We start from the raw sequence: 20,018 nt of genomic DNA, 5'->3' as shown, positions 1-20,018 counted from the left end.
CACCCGGGGCGTGACGTCGGGGCAGCCGCCGCTCCACCCCCAGTGCTGCGGCCGGGCGGGGGCAGAGCCGCGCGGGGCCGCCAGGGGGCGAGCGGCGCCGCCGCCGGGCCCGGGACAGCGGCGCCCGTGGAGCGGCCGTGTCCCTTCCTTGTCCCTTCCCCTGCCCGCCCCGAGCCCGCCTGCCGCTCCCGCAGCCAGTTTTCCAGCACGGAAAGGCTGAGAGCTCCTTGCCGAGCGCCCGCCACCGGCCAAGGGCGCCGTGTTCCCCCAAGCACATGCCCACGGGGAGGCCTGGGAGCGCTTGGAGAAAAAGAATAAATTACCAGTGGGTTCTGGGACACCCCCCTGCCTCACGGGCCCCGCCTGGGAAAATCTTCCTACAGCCGATCGCAAAGGGAATTGGGTCCGCTTCCCTGGGAGTAAGGTGGGAGGAGATGGAGCGGTGCGCACTTGGCTTTGCTTTCGGGAGGGGCGCGGTGGCCCCAGGAATGGACACACTTCGTGCTGTAGCGGGACGGGGGCTGAGGGGCAGCACCTTTCCCTCTGCTGGAGGGGCCCTGGAGAGATGGCAGTGAGCCGCCGGCCGGGCGCTGTCCCCGGGCCGCCCCCACGGGGCTGGGGGTCCCTGGGCGGCGGGGGGAGCCTGGGTCGAGACCCGGCACAGAGGGGCCGGAGCGCCGCAGGCTCCTTATCAGCGCCCGAGGATCGGGGCGTCGCCGCCCGTCGCCTTCAAATCGGGCGCAGCCGCCTCTCCCATTCCAGCCCGTCCCATCCCATCCCATTCTGTCCCAGCCCGTCCCGACCGTGCCGTGCCGGCAGGATTGCAGAGCCATGCTGCACTGGGGATACGACGAGCACAATGGTAGGGCAGGGGCGGGCGGGCGCCCCCCGCGGGGTCGGTGTGGGGTCGGCGGGTCCCTCCGCTTCGAGGGCACCTCTCGCCGCTCGCCTCGGCAGCTCCCGCGCCCGCGGAAAAGTCGCAGGAGCTGAAATGTCGTCAAGGCTTGTCAGGCTGAGAGCGAGCAGATTTTTTTTCTGGGCATTCTGCAAGGCAGGCGGCTGAGAGGGGTGTCCGTGCGTGAAGCAACGCCTGCAGAGCCTGCCCGGAGCTTGGCTCCGAGTCGCGTCTGTCGCGCTCCCGGTCGGGATTTCGTTTGCTTGTGTGGCTGAGCAGTTGCGTGTGCGTATCGAGTACTTGTTCGACAGTCACGCTGATCGGAGCTGCTGTATCAGCAGTGCCTTACAGATTCCAGCTGTGTTCTGCCTCTGGTACACGGTGGGAAAGCCTAGTTAATAGAATCGCTCGTTTAAATGTGTAACTATGCACCTAAGAGGAGATGCTTTAGGATTTTAGTTGTTCCACGGTTTCCTTAGTCTTGTCGGTCTTTGAAGTCTCAAGATGTGCTCATCAGTAGTCTTAAAGACTTTGCTCTGTTTTGCATTTTAAGTCATGCAAACGCTGCCTCTATGTGCAGACGGTCTCACAAGTCGTGCAAGTAGAAATGAAAGTGATTTTGTAAATTGGAGGCTCAGTGCTGGTAAAATACATGGAATAACTTATATTGTCTGTACACAGAGAAATAAAACACTATGACAGTAAAAGGAGACAGCTATATATTTGCATATACTAATGCCTGTAAGGATATGCTTTGTGTATATTATTGCTTAGACTTTGGAATACTGTTTGAGCAAGTACTACCTTTCCTTTCTGGCCCTCTTGTTCCATCTTTTCTGGATGGATGTACTTTTCCTGAAAAACAGGGTGGTGGTGGCTCACAGCGATGATGAAATGATTAGGTGTGTTATCTGCTGTTGTGCAGTCTACTCTACCCCTCTCCTTAAGACGTAAATGGTTCTTGTTTTTCAAATTTGTTTTTCCATGTTTCTATGCTGTGAGCTTCACCTGCACTGTCCAGATAAGAAGCCCTCTTTCCCTCCCTTATCCTATCTGTCCTTGTTTGCTATTCTCAACTTCTAGTAAGGGGAGGCCACCAGAGTTTCTACAGGGGTGACCCTGGACCTTGCTTGAGGCTCCATTTTTCCCATAAAACTCTGTTTACTGGCTGAGGTGGAATTTGCCTTTCACTGTCTTCTTTTTTGGAGCCCCCAGCAGCTGTGGGGTGGGTAGTTCCTCATCAGTCCATCCCCTTCCCCCTGCTTCTCACAGGACGCTAAAGCAGAGAGGCATGGATATCAAACACTTCACTGCTCTTCAGTTTTAGTTCTCGTATTTTTCTCTGTTTATGCATTTATGTTATTGGTTTTGCTTCTTTCTTGTTTGACTGCGTAGTAGATGAAGGAAGTTGCTCTGGTTCTTGAAAAATGTTGCTGCCCTTCATGGCCCTGAAAATAGTTTCCCTGAAATGAAGATTAACTTTTGCAATTCATGAGGCAGAAACAAAGTGAATTTAATTAAATCTGGGGCAGTTATATATATAGTTGATTGCCTGAAGAGTTGAAAAGACATATGTGTTCACTCTGGGTTCTGCATTTGTTACTTGCTGCAGTTGCAACATAAATCATTGCATGCATAAAGTAAACTGTCAAATATGACACATGTGTCTGCATATATGGTATATCTGTGTATAAGGACATGGACTCATTGTTATAGACAGAATTAAAAATGTAGTGATTGACCCTGTCTGGGCAGGGTCCACAAAAGTAGCTCTATCACTCCCCTCCTCAGCTGGACAGGGTAGTGAAAATAGACTGAAAGGCGTGTGGGTCGAGATAAGGACAGAGAGAGATCACTCACCACTTACTGTCGTGAGCAGAACAGACTCATCTTGGGCAATTAGTTTTATTTGTTGCCTATCAAATAAGTAGAACAATGAGAAAATACAATTAAATCTTTAAAACACCTTCTTTCCACCCTCCCTTTATCTAAGCTTCAACTTTACTCCTGATTTTCTCTCTGTCCTCGACCCCAGAGGCACAGGGGCCAGGGAATGGGGGCTGTAGTGACTTCAGATGATGTCTCTGCCTCTCCTTCCCCCTCAGTGGGAGAACTCTTCACACTCTACCCCTGCTCTAGTATGGCGTCCCATGGAAAGACAGCCCTCCATGGACTTTTCCAATGTGAGTTCTTTCCACAGTCTGCAGTTCTTCACAAACTGTTCCAGCATGGGTTCCCGCAGCTTCTCACAGAAGACACCCCTGTAAGCCTCTCTGCTGCCAGTACCTTGCCATGCAAACCTAATGCAGAACTTCTCAGTTGCTTTGATGCATTTATTTCCAAAATGCAAGGGGGCATTGCTTTCTTGCCACTTTTTTATGTCACAGTTTTGATGGTTTTTATTTATAGAGGCATGATATTGAAATCTTGAAAACTGGCTTCAGTGTGGTATCATGAGTGCTTTTCACTGCTGCTGGAGGTTCTTGTCAAGAGGGGAATGTGCTCGCCCCTTCACAGGAACTGTCCTTTTAGTTTACTGATGAATTGCCTTAGTTAAAAAACAAATCACAGAACCTGTAAAGTTGGAAGGAATCACAGAGGGAACTCAATTTCCTTCTGTTTACTATTTGTTTAATGAAATATATGGAAAGTACATACATTGTCTTTTACTGCAAAAATGTCTCAAGATCTAGTTACTGCTGTAACACTGAGGCATTTTATAAATAACATGGATTTGAATTCATAGAATCATTTAGGCTGGAAAAGACCTTTAAGGTACTTTAGTCCAACTACAACTTCTTATACATCATTTTGATATCTACTTTAAAAAAAGGCACTTAATTTTACCCATTAGTATTTTTAATTGCTTTTGAGTTAATCTTATTGTAACCTACTGTGCAACTAAATTACTTGCAAACCTAAGTTTATAAATTTAAGCACTTTGTGCATTATAAACTGGGCAATGGATTCTCTTTAGGAATAAATGAGGATGTGATCTTGCTGAGGTCAGATCATACTAAAATAATGAACTTTCTATATGTAATAGCAAACTGTCTCTCCACCCCCCCAAAAAAAAAAAAAAACCAAAACAAAGCAACAACCCAAAACCCCACTTTTTACCCTGTGTGTGCTCTATTTATGCTCACTGGAACTCAGCTGTATCTTGCAGTGTTGTCACTGGGGTTGTCTCAAGTTAGTCTATCTTTTTAATGAAATTAATAATCTTTAACTGCAGCTGGATCAAAACACAACAGTATTAGGTGCTACAGTGAGATCTACTTCCTGGCAAATTCCTAAATGCCTTGATTATGACATCTGTTTGATGAACTGGATGTGTGCAATGCTGGTGAGTTGTATATGAAGTGATAATCTAACCTAAAAGTGTCAGAGGTGTGCATAGCATTTGGTAATGCTGTGTCCAAAGTAAAGGCATGAAGTCTTCAGAGCAGATGGTTTGATATTTTATGATAAATCGTTTTCACAGTGACTTTGGTTGTTAAGAGCTTCTAGGTAATCACCTCTAGCAACAGAACACTTTCCCAACAAGAGCAAAGAATTCCATAAGTTCAAAAATTTGTATATTAATCACTTTCCTTCAGTAAATAAAAAACAAATGGAGGTGAATAAGTGATTTATGCTTCCCTGGGTATGTGTTAAAGTACATATTTTGAAAACTAAAATGTATGTTAAGTTAATATGGAGACATCTAGTTCAGGTCCAAATTCAGAAGAAATTTTCACCTTGGATATCCCATTGGCTTAAATCTGGTTGTATGACATGCATTTGAGCATCTCTTCCAACTGTAATAACTTTTTTCCAACAGCCATACACAAAGTTTGCATTTGGGGTAGGGTCTATAGTAATGAATTGAGTCAGTTTTTCTAGAGTGGTAAGAGAATGATACTTGTATTAGATTGCTGATATATTACCTAGTAAGGAATACTGCTTGATGGGACCTAGTGGTACAAAATGAGCTGAAGTTTCTTGATTTATTCCTATATATTTTGAAAGGTCAGATTTCTGGTAGTCTTGTTTTACTGAATCACCATAGCAAAACAGTATTTTGATCAGCTAAGCCAAGAACAAGTACAAAAAACTACTACAATGTCTTTTTAGAACTGAAGTTTACTGTTAAAAAATTAGCTAATGATAGAATCAGAGCCTTGGGTCCTCTCTTAGATACCTTCGCGTTATTTCTGAATGCAAATCTTTCATATTATTTGATGTACAATAACTATAGTTATTTTGAAGACAGAGTAATAGGACTAAGTAGTGAAGCACCTAAATTTGTTTTGCCTTTTCTCAGTTAAGGAATATCAGAAACATTGAAATTAAGTAGCAATAACCTTTTCATAAGCATCCCAAATCACAGTAGTTAGGTATAAATCATGGAGTGGTGCTTCTTATTAATAAAATTTCACATTACATCTCTAACTACAGGGTACTAGGATGCAAACACAATTAAATATATGCTAAACTGTATGTAATTAAAATATTGAATAGCTTTGATTACCATTTGTGAATTGAGAAGAATTAAGTTTAAACAGTTTTATACTTCAAACCAGTAGGATTTTTATCTTCTACATTAGAAGCTATTTCCTTGATAAGTTTAGTTAATGAAGTCATTAACAAAAGGACTTTTTAACAAATTCAGTACTGAAGGCTCTTGCCTTTGTTCTGCCTGAGACTGAGGTCTTAGGCTGTTCTTTACAAGTTGTCCTTCCCTCTTCCATTTTTTGGTACTGCTCGAAGGAGAATCCTTCTCTGCCCAGGTGGCTGTGCAATCTGCTGCCCTGTGGCGCTGTGGGTGCGCCCTTCCCTGATTTACTGCTGGGGCACTTTCAGCACCTGTGAGTTTCTCAGCTGTGTTTACTTCTATTAAAGTTGAGGAAAGAAAAATTTCTAGCCATTTTTGATGCTAGGCTATTAATCATGGTGTCATACATTTCAATCCTTTTTTTTATCTTATAGAATATGCTCCGCAGGCAACTTACTGTTCATATTTTCTTCTTTGGCCTCTTTATCCAGGTATGGTTAAAAAATTGAATATATGTTCTTACTGAGAACTCTCTAATGTTTAGTAGGTAGCAAAAGATAACTCACATAACTCATCAGTGAAACTTTTCTTACTATTTTAGAATGACACTTGCCATTTTCTCATATCCATATTATTGTTTTATTAGCTCTTCAGCTGACATTTGACTTAGCCTGCATGGAGAGAGGAAGGTTAACTTGAGATCACTCGTATTGATTAACAGTTTCTTTAGTCCTTTAATTTCTACCTAACTTTGGTGAATGGTTCTGCAAGCCTGTGTCTGGAAGATCTACTCTCATTTATCACCAGGAGGTAGTAGAAATCCAAATGTCATGCAGGCAACACTGTTCTGAGTGTTCCTGCTCTTGGATTTTGTCAGTGCTACAACTGGTGTGTGTGTGTGTGTGTGTGTGTGCGCGCGTGCATAGATTTTATGCTTAAAGGGTGACAGTCTTTTTCATTGTGACAGCCAGTGTGCAGAGTTGGTAGGCTGGGAGAAGGTGATCGGTGGTGCAGCATTGCTTAGGTTACAGGCACTGCCATCAGGCTCCAGAAGAGCCTATGAACCCCTCAGCTTTTTTACTGGCATCTCCTCATCTCAAGCAGCATAGTCAGCAGAATATGCATTCTCAGGTCTTTTGCAGCAAATGAACAAGGTATAAAAAAAATCGTTAATGCAGGGATCTTGATAAAAAAGAGGCATAAGACATAATGAGACAAAATAATAGGAAAAACTGGCATATCAAAAATTTCTTGGGGCATAGTGCCTGTTGGATGCAGGTTGCTTAATTTGAATGAGCATTTATTGTATATGTCTTATACATACTTGAGTCTTATCTGTGAATCATTAAGTATCTACATACTGTGTGTGACCTTGTGCAAAGGTACATGCAAGATACATGAAGAGGTCCTGAGAGCTGCTGTTGCAATGTGATGCAGCAAAAGTAGCTGAGTATTTTGTTCTGTGTTTTCCTGTTGCATCCTTTTTGAATTTAAAAGATGCAAATGAGAACAATTCAAGTGGTTTTCTTTCATAAGAACGAAGGTGCTGTCATCAATTTAGACTTCTCCTCCAATGTGTTGCAGGGCCTGCCCACTGGAAGGAGGTTTTTCCTGTCGCTAATGGAGACCGTCAGTCACCTATTGACATCAAAACTGAGGAAACCAAGTATGATCCCTCCCTCCGTCCTCTAAATCACAATTATGATCCAGCTTCTGCTAGAATCATCCTTAACAACGGGCACTCCACCAGTGTGGAGTTTGATGACACTGTCAACAAGTCAGGTTTGTTCATTTTCTGTTGCACTGTGTGTTCCTCCACCATTTCCTAAGCAGAGTGCAGAAAGCCTGGGCACATCCCACTACTGGGTATGAACTCCTTATGAACGATAAGGCTTTGCTCCTCCAGATGAGAAATTCCCTTTTTCTGTCTTTCAGCACGGTGCAATGTGGGAATATATTTGAACATGAGTTCGAGATTGTGTTTCTGAGAAAGTGCTGGGATTCCCTATTCCAGGGGTGGTTTGATTCACCCCACCCTCCTTGGTTGTGCCAGCCACCCTGTTTGAATGGTGTTGTGTACAATTTTTCAAATGCTGCTCTCTCTCTCACTGCGGATGAATCCTTTGTGTCTCATTACAGGTTCATTCCAACTGAATTGCTCAAATCTCTTATCTGAATTTAGCTGCAGGTTTGGTTGTACGTTTTTCCCCTTTTTACGACCCATACTTAGACTTCTTGTGTTAGGAAAGAGCCAATACAGAACAAGTGAAATATATCCCAAGCGATCCCTTTTCTTCTCTGAAGAGTGTTATGGTCCCAGTCTTTACCAGGAGTATGTATCTTCCCTTTTTGCAAGCAATAGTTCTTATTTACAAGTTTTCTGGTTTAGCATAGTCTTTGAAATGTTAGTGCCTTCATCTTTAAAACCTTCTCTTAGATGTTGGGTAATCCAGCATGCCTCTCCTTGAAACTGTAGGCGTGCAGAATCTTCAAGTAATAAAATCATCTTGTGCCTCTGTGAGGCTTAGCTGAGTATTCAAGCCCATAGGATGCTTTCACAAGGGTCAAAGCTAGAGGGGAACTAATTTTTGATCACCCTATCCATTAGTCCTGAGAAATTGTTACCTTATAGTTTCAACAGGGAGAGAAATAGATGGAGACACCATCGTGCTTTGGTTTCCTGGACAGTCTTAGTTTTAAATTTTCTGTCAATACAAGCAACATTGGATGTTGCCTGAGAGGCACCAGAGCTGACCATCAGTGATCGATCTGACCTGGTGTGCATCAGATGCCATGGAACTTCCCAGAATTAATCTCTACTTCAAGTCTAGTAGGCACTGGTGAACTAAAGCACATCTCTTAGAAAAACACACAGTCTTGATTTCAAATTTTCCAGCGATGATGAACCTACCACAGCCTTTGGTAAGTTGTTCTAATTGTTCATTACCCTCACAGTTAAAAAAATTGAAGTCAATTTATTCCTGATGTGAGTTATATCAACTCAGCCTTTAAACTCCTTTTAAAAAAAGGGCAATGAATGTAAATACACCATGAACCTCTTCCACTCTCTTAACTCCATCCATGGAGTGACAGAGCCTGAATATAGTATTTCTGCAGCCTTACCATGGTACCAAAGCAGTGGTGATGTGATGACCTCTTACTGCTTTCCTCAGGCCATATATTCGAGAATACAGTTCATGTCATGGCAAAGCACTGACAAGATGTTGATCAGATAATTCACAGATGTAATCCCCAGTCTCCTTCAGGATGATCCATGTCTTCTGTGTGTGGACTAGATTCTTCAGGCCACATCTGTAAACTGAGTAATTCACTGTTTTCCCTAATATTTGTCACTGACAAACTTTATCAGTAATGTTTTTGTTTTCTTTCAGGTCATTGCTCAAAAAATACTGAATTTTCTAGGGCCCAAATTTGGCTTCTGGGGCTTCCCTGTGAAGCAAGCACTTCTGCCATGTGTTTGTTTCATGAAAAAAAAATCACATTAATTGGGCACTAGGTACATTACCATATTTTTTAGTACATTATTAACTGACTTCCATATGAACTTTTTTCTCACTTTGCTCAGCATTTGAACTGGATTTTCAAGTCTATAACTGTTTTTATAAGTCTGTTTATGCTCTTTGTTACTACATTAGCTCCATTCTTTGAAATTGGTCTATGGATCTTCTTCAAACATTTTTCAAAATTTGAGATAATGATATTTGCCTGAAAAGCTTCTGACTAACCTCTTCCTTAATTACTATTGGAATTAAAGGGTTTTACCATCACCGTATGATGTGGCACAAATATATCATCTGGCCATTTTCCACACTTTTTCAGCAGAAGTATTTCATGTTGATGCATTTCTACGTAATAGTTTTCCCTCAGCCAGTTAAAACACTGATCTTTACACATTCCCAGGATCATTTACCTCCAAGTTATCAGTCCTTGAAAGAAGTAATTGTTTTAGCAGTGCCACTTCCCCATCCTCTCTGTTCACTAAGTTTATAGGCTGTGTAAAAGCATGTTTTTGAGTTGGAGCTTCTTCCCCTCAGACAAACAGTCCCAGTTCCTTTTCATTAGCCAGGCTACTTGAGTTAGCAGATAGGCAACTTAAAAATTCTTCTTTCCTCTTTGTTTGGTGTATTTTTTCCCTAACAAAGTTTAGGTTTCGGACTAAACCTAGAAGAGAGAAAAAATCGCCATTGTCCTCCCTACTGCTCTTGATTTAAAAACCATCTGGTTAAAGCTCCTCTCATTTCCCCTTAAGATTTCTGTAATGAGCCAGTAAGCTATCCCAGAGTGATTCCCAAACCCTCACAGGAGATGCGGAACCGGGAGTGGAATGATTTTTTTTTGCAGAGAATAAGGAATCTTTCTAAATGTGGTTCACTTTCAAGACAAACCTGGACAAGAGAGTGTTTCTGTAGTACTTCCAAGAAATAGGAAGCCGTCTAAGACAGCTTTTGAGAAGGAGCAAAGGACTAAGTCTGGTGTGAGGTTAGAGGATGTGGATAGAGGCTCCTGTTCCTGCAGCGAAGCCTTTTTCTTTGCTTGGGTTTCCAGTGCTGACTGGGGGGCCACTCAGCGGGACATACAGGCTGCGCCAGATTCACTTCCACTGGGGGTCCAACGATGAAGCCGGCTCTGAGCACGCAGTGGATGGGATGAAGTACGCGGCAGAGGTAAGGCTTTCCATGGAGTCATTTGTACCTCTAGGCTTGCAACTAGTTTTTCCATTGTAAGAATAATGTTGCCCCTCTTCTTCATGCTTTTCATCTTCCCTACATTTTATCAAAAGCGGTCTTCCTGAAGTGTTGCATGTTTGGTCCTTTCTCAAAGGAGAACCTATTTGAAAACTTTGGAGAGAATTAAAAAAGGAGTACAGAAGAGAAGAGCTTGCTAAGAGCAAGATTTAATGTTCAAGAGTTATTTTAAATTTTGTCTTTCACTATCTCTTCCATGGAGAACATTTTCAAAATCAGCTTCAGTGACAAACCACAGAATTATTTGATTTGGGGCCTGTTCAGTGTAAAGTTTATGCAAGACTTAGAGTGTTGCATTTTGTGGCGCACTTAGCAATGTGATGGTTATTACTTTAAGATCCTCATTTTAGTATCTGTGAGGTGTCTGCTGTCTGTGGGGTACTGTGTTTCAGTGGAAGTGGTGTGCCACAGGGAGACATGCACGATCTGCTCTGGCGTGGAGCATTGGCTCCTGCTCTGTCTCCTTTGGTGCATTTGAGTAATCTGCACTAAAAGTATTCAGTGTGTGATTCCTCCTTGTGAATGGAAATAACATGGAGTATTTTGATGACATCTTTAACAACAGATAATTCTGAGAAAGGAAGAGTTTTTGGGGTTCAAAAGAAGTAAAAGTTTAAAAATAAATGGTAATGGACAAATAAAAGTCATAATACTGCAGAAGAAGAAAAGTGCAGTGTATACACAGTGGTGTGCAGATTTTACTGGAAATGCCATAAGAGATAGTGGTCAGGAAAAAAAGATCATTATTCTAACACTAATGGGGAAAAGTGACATTTGCAGTGTTTAAAGGCTTATGTTTTCCACAGGAACCAGGTGAGATGGAATATAAAGAATTAATAGAGGTGCTTTAAAACCATTAAGTACCAACCCCAAATTTCTAGCTGAGAAAAAAAGTATGTTTCCCATCTAAGAAACCAAACGGAAGGAGAAAATATCTCTGAATTTCTAGCCAATCTAAAAACCTTTCTGTTACCTGTTGGTTGGGTAACCCTCCACAAGAAGCTCTCTAGATGTCACTTTGGCTTTGGGATAAGCAACCCAGAATTAAGATCAAGGCTTCTGAGCATGGTTCACACAAAAGAAAATACCTCAGAAGGAGACATGAAAATGGTTTCAGTGCTCACCTTTGTAAGGAAGATGTGCAAGATTTCCAGAAAAAAGCATCCTGAGTTGGAGAAAGAATTAATGTACAGGTAAAGAAGACTACAAGGTTTGGCCTCTAAGCCCACCGGAAAGGAGAAGTGATCCATGGCAACATATGGTCTGATCAAGGTCTCTTCACAAGCTGCAGTGACAGAGCGGTGGTAAGACGGCATATATTCCTTAAAGAGAAGTCACAAGCCATTGAGAATGGGTCTGTACTCAAAAGTGTTTCACAGCTCTGTTTGTTTGGGGTTTTGTTTTTTTGGGTGGGTTGGCTTGGGTTTTTTGGGGGCAAAGCTATGAGGGAGTGGGAGTGGGCTTTTAGTAGCTGTGGGACTTTTACTTTCTGTTCTTTGTTGGCCTTTTTTTCTTTTTTTTTCAAATCCACAATAAAAGTCAATTCTGACTGAGAGTATCTGTTTCCTTTTTTTGTGTGCAATGAGGTAATTGTTTAAAAACTTGTTCAGTGTAGCTTCTGTGAGCTTATAGTAGTGAGCAGTGCAGACGCTAGGAGCTCCAGGACATTAATGCACTTGAGGAAGATGTAGTAGACTATATTCTCCTCCTGGTTTAATTTAAAATATTCCTAGCAACTTTCCTTCAAGGATTTCTGAAGCTATGAGCCAGCATGTGTGTCTTTGTGGCCATACATGTATTATTATTGACTGCAATGGGATTCCTTACTTGCTGGAAGTCATGTTTCAGCACTTTAGAGCCCAAGTGCTTAACAAACATTAACAAAGTAAGAGGTATGAAAAATTGAAACTCAAAAGAATATTGAGATTTTGAGCAAAAATCTTCATGCTCCTAGATCTCTATTTGAACCATACAACTATGTTGCTTCCCATAGAAAACCTTTAAAGCAAGTTCCAGCTTTCCTAAATCACTCTTTGTTTAGATGTCTTGTAAATGCTATATTTCAAAAGGAAGCTGTTTTTTTCAGGGGTTCAACCCAGTTTAAGTAATTCAGTGAAGGTGCTTTTCAGTACTGCTAAAGAGTTCAATGTCTGCAAAGATGGCCACCAATTTTAGAAAAGCCAGTCTCATGCCCTGCTTCTGAGCCTCTCTAAAAGCTATGGGTAATAAGATTTACTAATCCATTGAGGATTTGTGAAAGTAATTAATGTCTGTGAAGTGCTTAGATGTAAGTGCTGTGTGAGTGTTTGTACTCTCTCCAGTTTGACAGTCGGACCTTTGCTCAAGGCTGGGACATCCCGGCACTTCTCAGAAATCAGGACCTCCCACCAGGAAGTGTGGTCAGGAATTAGGAAACCTGGTTAAGCATGAGGGACTTAGGTGGCATGAGAGTAGAGGTCACAGGCTTTTCTTTTTTCCACCTGGCTAGGTGATGTCTTTAAGCTGCTTAAGCAGGTAATACAGGAAAGTTCCAGAATAATGCATGTTGGAAATGCAAATGCTCAAACCCAAGATAACCAAACTGCTTGTAAGGGCCTAACTACTGGTAGTCATAGAAAATACACTTGGAAAGTATAAAAAATTAAATGTTGAGTTTAAGCTTGAACCAAGCAAGGGAAAAGGGGTCAGTGGAAGTTTAATGTGTGTTCCTCTGGCTGTTTTCTAGCTATTTATGTGGCTGATTAATGTTGCTGAAAACTTGATTAAAGAAAAGGAGGAGTAAAATACTAATGACATCCTCACGGATTTCAATCACTTTTAAAAATCAGCTGTACTAAATATGGATTTAAAACCTTTAATTAAGTAACCATTGGCTTTCTTGTCTTAATTTCTCAAATCAAAATCTGGGGACCCAACAGCAGTTTGCCAGGCACTGTGGTGTGCTACTTCCTGCTATACTTTGAATAATCCCAGCCACTGGAAATGCTTTTGCAATTTGTTTGAACTATGTATTTACCAATTTCATGAAATACCTGCATTGAATGACTCTGCATATGAAAGAGTGAAGTAGAGTATTAAATGCAGAAAGTTGTAGTATTCGTGTGCCACTACTTGAGTTCAGCGAGAGTTGATGCTGTCTGTGTCTTTTGCTTTTCAGCTTCATGTGGTCCATTGGAATGCAGAGAAGTATTCCAGTTTTGTTGAGGCAGCTTCTCAGTCAGATGGATTAGCAGTCATGGCTGTATTTCTGAAGGTAAGAAAATAATGCTTCATTCCTCCCAATAAATCTTCATTATAAGCCCAAAGAGATAATGATGATGGTTGATGTAATTATTGCTAAAAAGATACTTGTTTCCTTCATGGTGTTTAACTGTCAATATAGAAAACTCTGCTTCCTTGAAGAGTAAAAATATTAGATTAATAGATTTCTCAAGACAGTGAGACTCTTCTCTTTGCCTAGTTTGCACTCCAGTACAACATTAGATTGTAAAACTTAATTCAGCTGCCCCTGCGTCAATCCAAATAACCTGTACTTGACTAACAGGTTTCTTTGTGGTGACAATCTGATTTGATTCAAATGCTTCTTTCGTGCTTTGCTTCTGAGCTTGTAGTTTATTCTAGAAAACAATAATACTAAAAATCCCCAGAAACTGGAGAATTTCCTTATAATTCTTATATATCTTTTTGCCTTCTGTACCTGTTCTAAGATGAAACTGCACTTGAGCAACAGCTTCACTGACTTCTGTATGAAGAAGCAGATGGAGAATTCACACCATACATGGCAAAGGATAGGGCTTTGGTCAAATCTGTGGTTTCTGGTGACTGCCACAGCTTCCTGAGCACAGCTAGTGCTGGTGCTGGCACAGTCAGGAAGTCATTCCATGCAGCAGTTGCAAAGAAATGCCCCAGTAATTTAGTCTTTCCAGTCTGCATTATAGTGGTTCAAGGAAAGTGTCACTGGAGTTCATAGCAGACAAATTCTGCTTGGGACACATAAGAACAGTGTTTTTGATGTTTTTAGTAATTTAAATTTTAGATGTAAGCCTCCCATTTTAATATCCTGCATATTAAAACATGAAAAGTAAAGGTTTCTATTCAGCTGTAGTGAAAAGTTTATAATTCATTTGTAGCTGAAATAACTACTAAGAGTAGCCAGAATAATTATTGTCAGCAAGGGAACAGATTATCTTTATGACTTTATCTTTCTAAGGGCAATCCAGTCATAGGCTTATACTCACAAAATCCATCAGATCTCAGTCATTTAAGTACAGTTGTATAAAACAGTTTCATTATTGCTTTTTGATTATTTATTTTTGTTATTTTCCCTGGAGCTCCAGTGTTTCTTTTTTCTCTGGTATTAATAGATTGGTGAATGCAACCCTCAGCTGAAGAAGATTACTGACCGCTTAGACACCATCAGAATCAAGGTGAATGAGTGCTTCTAAAAAATACTAATATTGCTAGTTGCTTTTGTTGTTTTGGTGGGGTTTTTTTATTTTTTGAAACCTGGCTTCTACCTCTTTTATCTTCATGTTCCCCAATCCCTAGTATCATAGCTATCCATATCTGATTTGAGACAGTTCCAGAGCATTCTTGTGAGGTTGAGAACTAAGTAGACAAAACATAACTTTTATACAGTAAAAGACATGAGGAAAAGACTAATTCCTCACAGAACCCAGTCTCTGACAAAGGTGTTGCTATGGGAATAGTAATAGAGGAAGAACATGCTTTATGGACAGCTGTAAAAGAGATGAGGGAAAGACTTCCTCTCCTGTTTTGCTGAGGTACAGGGTGAGAAATAACATATTGTTGTGTGAGATAAATCAGCTAGACTCTCAACATGATGTTTTTTACAGTCATCTCTGGCCTGGTAGCTGGAACAGGGAGAATCAGTAGCAACATGTGGACCTGGGAGGAGTGAATGGGGAGAGGAGTTCCTGCACCAGCTCCACAAAGAAAGTCTAACATCTTCTCTCTCATCGACTTCCAATTCATGGTCATTTGTAACTCAGGGGAGCCTGTGCTAAAATGACACCTTTGATGGTGTCCCACTATAAGCAAGGATGGCAGCAGCAAAGCTGTCAGAGAGCGAAGACCTCGTCAGAATGGCACTCATGAGGACCTCCTGTCATCATCCAGGATGCTGCCAGCCCACCTGGTAGTGAAACAAGCTCCACCTCCTTTGGCATGATTTACCTTGGCCTCTTGCTTATAAATAACATTTCCCCTTTTTTTAATTTTTATTTTTACTTTGAAATAAAATTCTAAATATACTTAATCTAGCATTAAAAAGCGTGTTTTCTTTTTCTTTCCAGGGTAAAAAAGCACTGTTCACAAACTTTGATCCCAGCTGTCTGCTTCCCAAGTCCCTGGACTACTGGACTTACTTTGGCTCTCTGACTGTTCCTCCTCTTCTTGAGAGTGTCATCTGGATTGTTCTGAGAGAGCCCATAAGTGTTTGTTCTGAACAGGTACTGTTTGATTTTTCAGTGCTGTAGAAATGTTGCTTTTTTAAGACTTGAAATTGTAAATGACACCCAAAAATATGTTATTGCAGACTGTACCAGATTTTCAAAAGGCAAAATTTGTATATCAAATTCATTCTGACTTCTTGTTGCCTTTCTTGCTGTAACAGCTATTTATTATTAATTTTTAAAAAGAATCTGCATACTGTAAAAATATTAATCAAAAATAACCCATAAGGAGCTTACAGGAAAAAAAGGGTTCTGGTGATGCAGAAATTCTGGAATTTCGTTTGATTTGATTATTTGCATATCCCGCTCAAACCTCTTCTATGACATTTTTATCTGACAGATAAATTTCTTCTTGCATTCCAGATAGGTAAAACTTAATGATTTTACTAGAATTGTGAAATTTGAATAAGTTGCGGCTTATGTTAGGGTGTCTTAGGAAAGCTGTGATACTACATAAAAGAGCCTATTTACATTTCTTGTTAAATTAAGCTTTATAAGTATGTTAAGGTTGCAACAGCGACACCCAGCGGGCTCATCCTCTTGAGGGTAAAGAGTTTTTCTGACGAGAGACCACATACTCAGCAGAGATGGTGACCTCAGTCTTTGTGCAAAATGTTAAGACAGTTCCCTGAATGGCATGCTTCTTAGTCAGGAGACCTCAGATTCTGTTTGTAACTGACTTGAAGTAATTTATTTGCTCAATGTGTGCGTTTTTCTCATCTGTCTTCTCTACTCCCCTCAATCTGGCTTTTTAAGACTCCATATAATATGTACGAGTCTAGGATGGAAAATTTGTGTTAAGGTATCAACTTTCTAAAGATAAGCTATTGTTCAGGTTAAAAGCTTCTTATTTGAGCAAATATATAATTAATACATTCTAAAATGTGAAATGCTTTATATAAGCAGCCACATGTAATAGGTTCAGAGAACATGGTGTGGGAAACTGTCAAGTGCAGTGATTCTTGACTAGTCATTCCTCATAGACTTTAGCTATATCTTATGTATTTAAGTAGAAATATGCTATATTCATATAAATATAAAGATGCATGTAGCTAAAAGTGTTTATGTCCAGTGATGTCCATCATTCTGATTGATCAGTCAGCGCCATGGCTGATACTGTTATGCCATTTCATTTTATTCCTCAAGTTTGTGTCTGGGGCCTTAGAGTTTACTACTGACATTTTGTGGTACTTTTCAGGTTGGAAGAAATTTAAAATAGCATTTGAATTTTTAGAAACTTATAGAGAGCTTGAATTACAAATTTTAGCTTTAGAATGGGGTGAAGCAAGTCAGCATTGACTTTTTTGCTCCTAATGCACTTAAAATGCAATGTGCCGTACAACTAAATGCTTTGTTATAATGGAATGACTTTTGTGCTGTCCTCCTGCCTTTGGTAACCTAGAAGGCAAGTAAAGTGATATATGGAAATAGTAAATATTGGAAATATTAGAAATTAAACGAAATACTAACCTTAAGTCAGAAATTGGGCTCAAATTTCCTGAGGTTGCAACATGGAGCTCTACTGAGATCAGCATATGCTGAGGTATGAATAACTGCTTGTTCTGTGTCTTCACAAAGGGAGAATTTGGATTCTCTCCTGATTTTAGTAAGTGCTAATTACAGAAGCAGTCTATAGCACCACACCTGCAATTCCAGGTTAATTGTGAATATACTCTTTGAGCAAGAAAACACACAGCATGTGTGTATAATAAGAAACATAATCTCTAATTTTTGGCAAAAAATGTTCCATAATATCCAAACTATGAAATCCAGATGAAAAATATAAACCCTCCTGATTTAGATCAGGTTATGTAAGAAAAGTGTGAATATAGGAAAAAAGTAATCCTTATGCACTGTTTCATGCTGATATGTATTTTGGGGAGATTTTTTCAGTAGTCATCCTTTTTCATTTACAAGGACAGAAATGGTGAAATTGCCATTCTCCACATGCTTTAATAAAATACAGTTCTGTTCTCCCAAGTGGGAAAAAAGTGACAAGTATCTTTAATATTTACTACATGTTTTTTCATTGGTATCAACATGAGGATTTTCTGCTGAACCTTATGTCTATTTTGGTTACAGCTGGCCAAATTCCGCAGCCTCCTGAGCACTGCTGAGGATGAGGTCGCCTGCTGCTTGCTGAGAAACTACCGACCTCCCCAGCCTCTGAGAGGACGAGAAGTCAGAAGGAATTAAAGGAGTAAAGCCAGAGCAGTCTTCCTCTGAACCAAAGGCTGAATTAATTTTAATATTTAATATACTTTGTGATTTTTATTTTTCATGAGTTGTAGCAAATAAGTGTTGCTTTATTTCTGGTTATGATGCAGTCATTTCCCACAGACAAGTATGTTCTGAGCTGTTGCAGGTTCATTGATGTTAACAGGTCTGACTGTGAGTTCATTTGTTTGGGAGCACAGAGGTGACTGATGATCATAAGGGTCAGATGTGGTGAAGGAGTTGCCCAGAATTTGCCACAAAATTACTAAACAGAGTCCCTGGCATTACTGGCCATATAGGATGTTTTGAGTTTAATCTTCTAGTCTCTCACATATCATTTAGCTTCTATATAAGACTGCACAATGCAATTCTCAAGTTAAAAATATTTCAAGGATGATATTTAACTTTTCTACAAAAAGCAGTAATGACTAACAGCATTTAAGTAAAACAGATATTTACATGAGCCTGTTATTCTTGCTGCTTCATAGCTGGAATCCAATTGTCCTGAAACCTGAAAACTGTAAGGTGGAAGGGCAGGGAACTGTTTGTGCCTAAACCAGTCTGTTGCATTTTGTGATCAATAAGGAACTGTAACACTATATACACTATACCCATGTAGCATTAGATTTTTACCAGTTAGGAGGCAGGGGGAGCTGTTGCTCCAGACTGTTTCATACTAGACACATTAAGCTGCAGTGTGAACCACTTGGTGCACACCTCACACCATGCACTGGAGCACAGCACTGCTCAGGTATGGCAGGTCTCAAAGTACTGGCTGATGTTCTGCTGTCATAGTTAAACTTTTGTGTTTCAACTTATCTTCCAAGACCAAAGAACATTCAGAGCAAGCCAAGGAAATTGGAATCAAGTCAATACCTAATAGAAAGCTCAGCCCTCAATAGCAGTATGTTGAAACATCTGTCTTTATGAATTGACTTCAGCCTGTGTTTCTCTCCAGAGTTTCTTTTTAATCTGGATGTAATTGTTTGTTTTATGCCAAATTTATTTTTATTACTTTTAATGAACTAGCCATAGGATGTAGCTTAGAATAGAATTAGATTTACTCTCAAACTGTGAGAATTACATAGTGAAATCCAATGCTCCCTGGAAGAGACAGCTAGAGGCTTCTTGGGCAGCAACTACCATCAGTCTCTGTGGTACTTCTGACCAACTCATCTTCCATGAATTCATTTTTTATAGGTTTTATAGGCTCTTCCTTTTACCTCAATAGGTGTTTTTATCTTAGGTGGAGAAACATGAGGGAAATCACAATCAGGATTGACTTTGTATGCTGTCTTATAACAATAAATTAGGCATAGAGATGTAGGTAGTTTAGTTTAGTTTAGTTTAGTTTAAGAAAGGTGGACTTGTTTGTTTTCTCCTCCCCAGAATGTAACTATTATACGCTGCAAGGCCTCCCAATGCTTTTTGAATGTTTTCTGAAGGAAAGAGCACAAATAGACCTCAGAGAAATAAAAGGCATTTAGCAGCAGCAGCAGGTACAAGTATCAACCAAAGGGAAAAACTCTGTAGGCATTTTTTGTTTCCTAGCACAGGGAGAATGCAGCTAAAAAGACCTCAAGACAATTCATTCTGAAAGGGCATGTCAGGAAAGTGTGCGTGAAGAAAGTGAGAGTGTGTTGTATGTTTTCACACCTTTTTTTAAACTTAGTGTTGGATTTGATATGTCTCCCTGTCACCTGAGTAGCTGCAGAGCATGAACAAAATGTTTACAAAGTGCAGAAAGGATACGAAGTTTGCTTGCCTCAGAAGACAAAGCAATAAGGCTACTGCTTCATCTTGTAAACCAAAGTTTTACATGTTTCTTGCATATTGAAAACAGTGGAGTTGATCCATTGCTTTGATATTTATAAGGATTTTATCAAAATAAAAAAATTTGATTTTATGAATATGTCTTGTATTTTCTTTTGAAGACCTTTAAGTTTTACAGAGAAGGTTTGGGTCTGGGCAGTTGGTTGCATCCTCAGTCACTAATTTCCTCTATGTCCAGGCTGCACTGAATCTCGAGTACCCGATGTGCTCCCAGAGAATTAAGTCTCAAGTATGAACTCCATGCTGTACTAAGATTATTCAACAGCACACAAGGCTAAAATATGTCCTCACCACCC

General features: G+C 40.4%; 1 protein-coding gene across 3 annotated transcripts; it reads left to right on the top strand.

Annotated features, from left to right (window-relative positions):
* Positions 1–743: 743 nt before the first annotated feature.
* On the top strand, positions 744–19,789 carry LOC139671424 (carbonic anhydrase 13-like). 3 transcript variants are annotated; one of them, XM_071554248.1, is made up of 8 exons: positions 744–862; positions 5,867–5,923; positions 7,017–7,214; positions 9,999–10,117; positions 13,356–13,451; positions 14,563–14,625; positions 15,514–15,669; positions 17,755–19,789. In XM_071554248.1, the coding sequence occupies exons 1-8, from the start codon at positions 832–834 to the stop codon at positions 17,866–17,868; spliced, it is 834 nt and encodes a 277-aa protein (XP_071410349.1). In that variant the 5' UTR covers positions 744–831; the 3' UTR covers positions 17,869–19,789. The 3 variants fall into 3 exon arrangements, with proteins under 3 accessions (XP_071410349.1, XP_071410350.1, XP_071410351.1); XM_071554249.1 differs by lacking the exon at positions 5,867–5,923; XM_071554250.1 differs by lacking the exons at positions 744–862; positions 5,867–5,923 and having other exon boundaries at positions 7,144–8,949; positions 9,999–13,451.
* Positions 19,790–20,018: the final 229 nt, after the last annotated feature.

This window comes from Pithys albifrons, chromosome 4 (genome assembly GCF_047495875.1).
Source record: "Pithys albifrons albifrons isolate INPA30051 chromosome 4, PitAlb_v1, whole genome shotgun sequence".
NCBI classification, from domain to species: domain Eukaryota; kingdom Metazoa; phylum Chordata; class Aves; order Passeriformes; family Thamnophilidae; genus Pithys; species Pithys albifrons.
Note: the sequence above shows the minus strand (reverse complement) of the source record. Positions and strands in the feature narration are given on the sequence as shown.

Bases quoted from the DNA above. Each gene is read 5' to 3' on its own strand.
- LOC139671424 (XM_071554248.1), top strand. From the start codon at position 832: ATGCTGCACTGGGGATACGACGAGCACAATG. The intron at 5,924-7,016 runs GTATGGTTAAAA...AATGTGTTGCAG, and splicing joins TCTTTGGCCTCTTTATCCAG to GGCCTGCCCACTGGAAGGAG. The intron at 13,452-14,562 runs GTAAGAAAATAA...TGGTATTAATAG, and splicing joins TCATGGCTGTATTTCTGAAG to ATTGGTGAATGCAACCCTCA.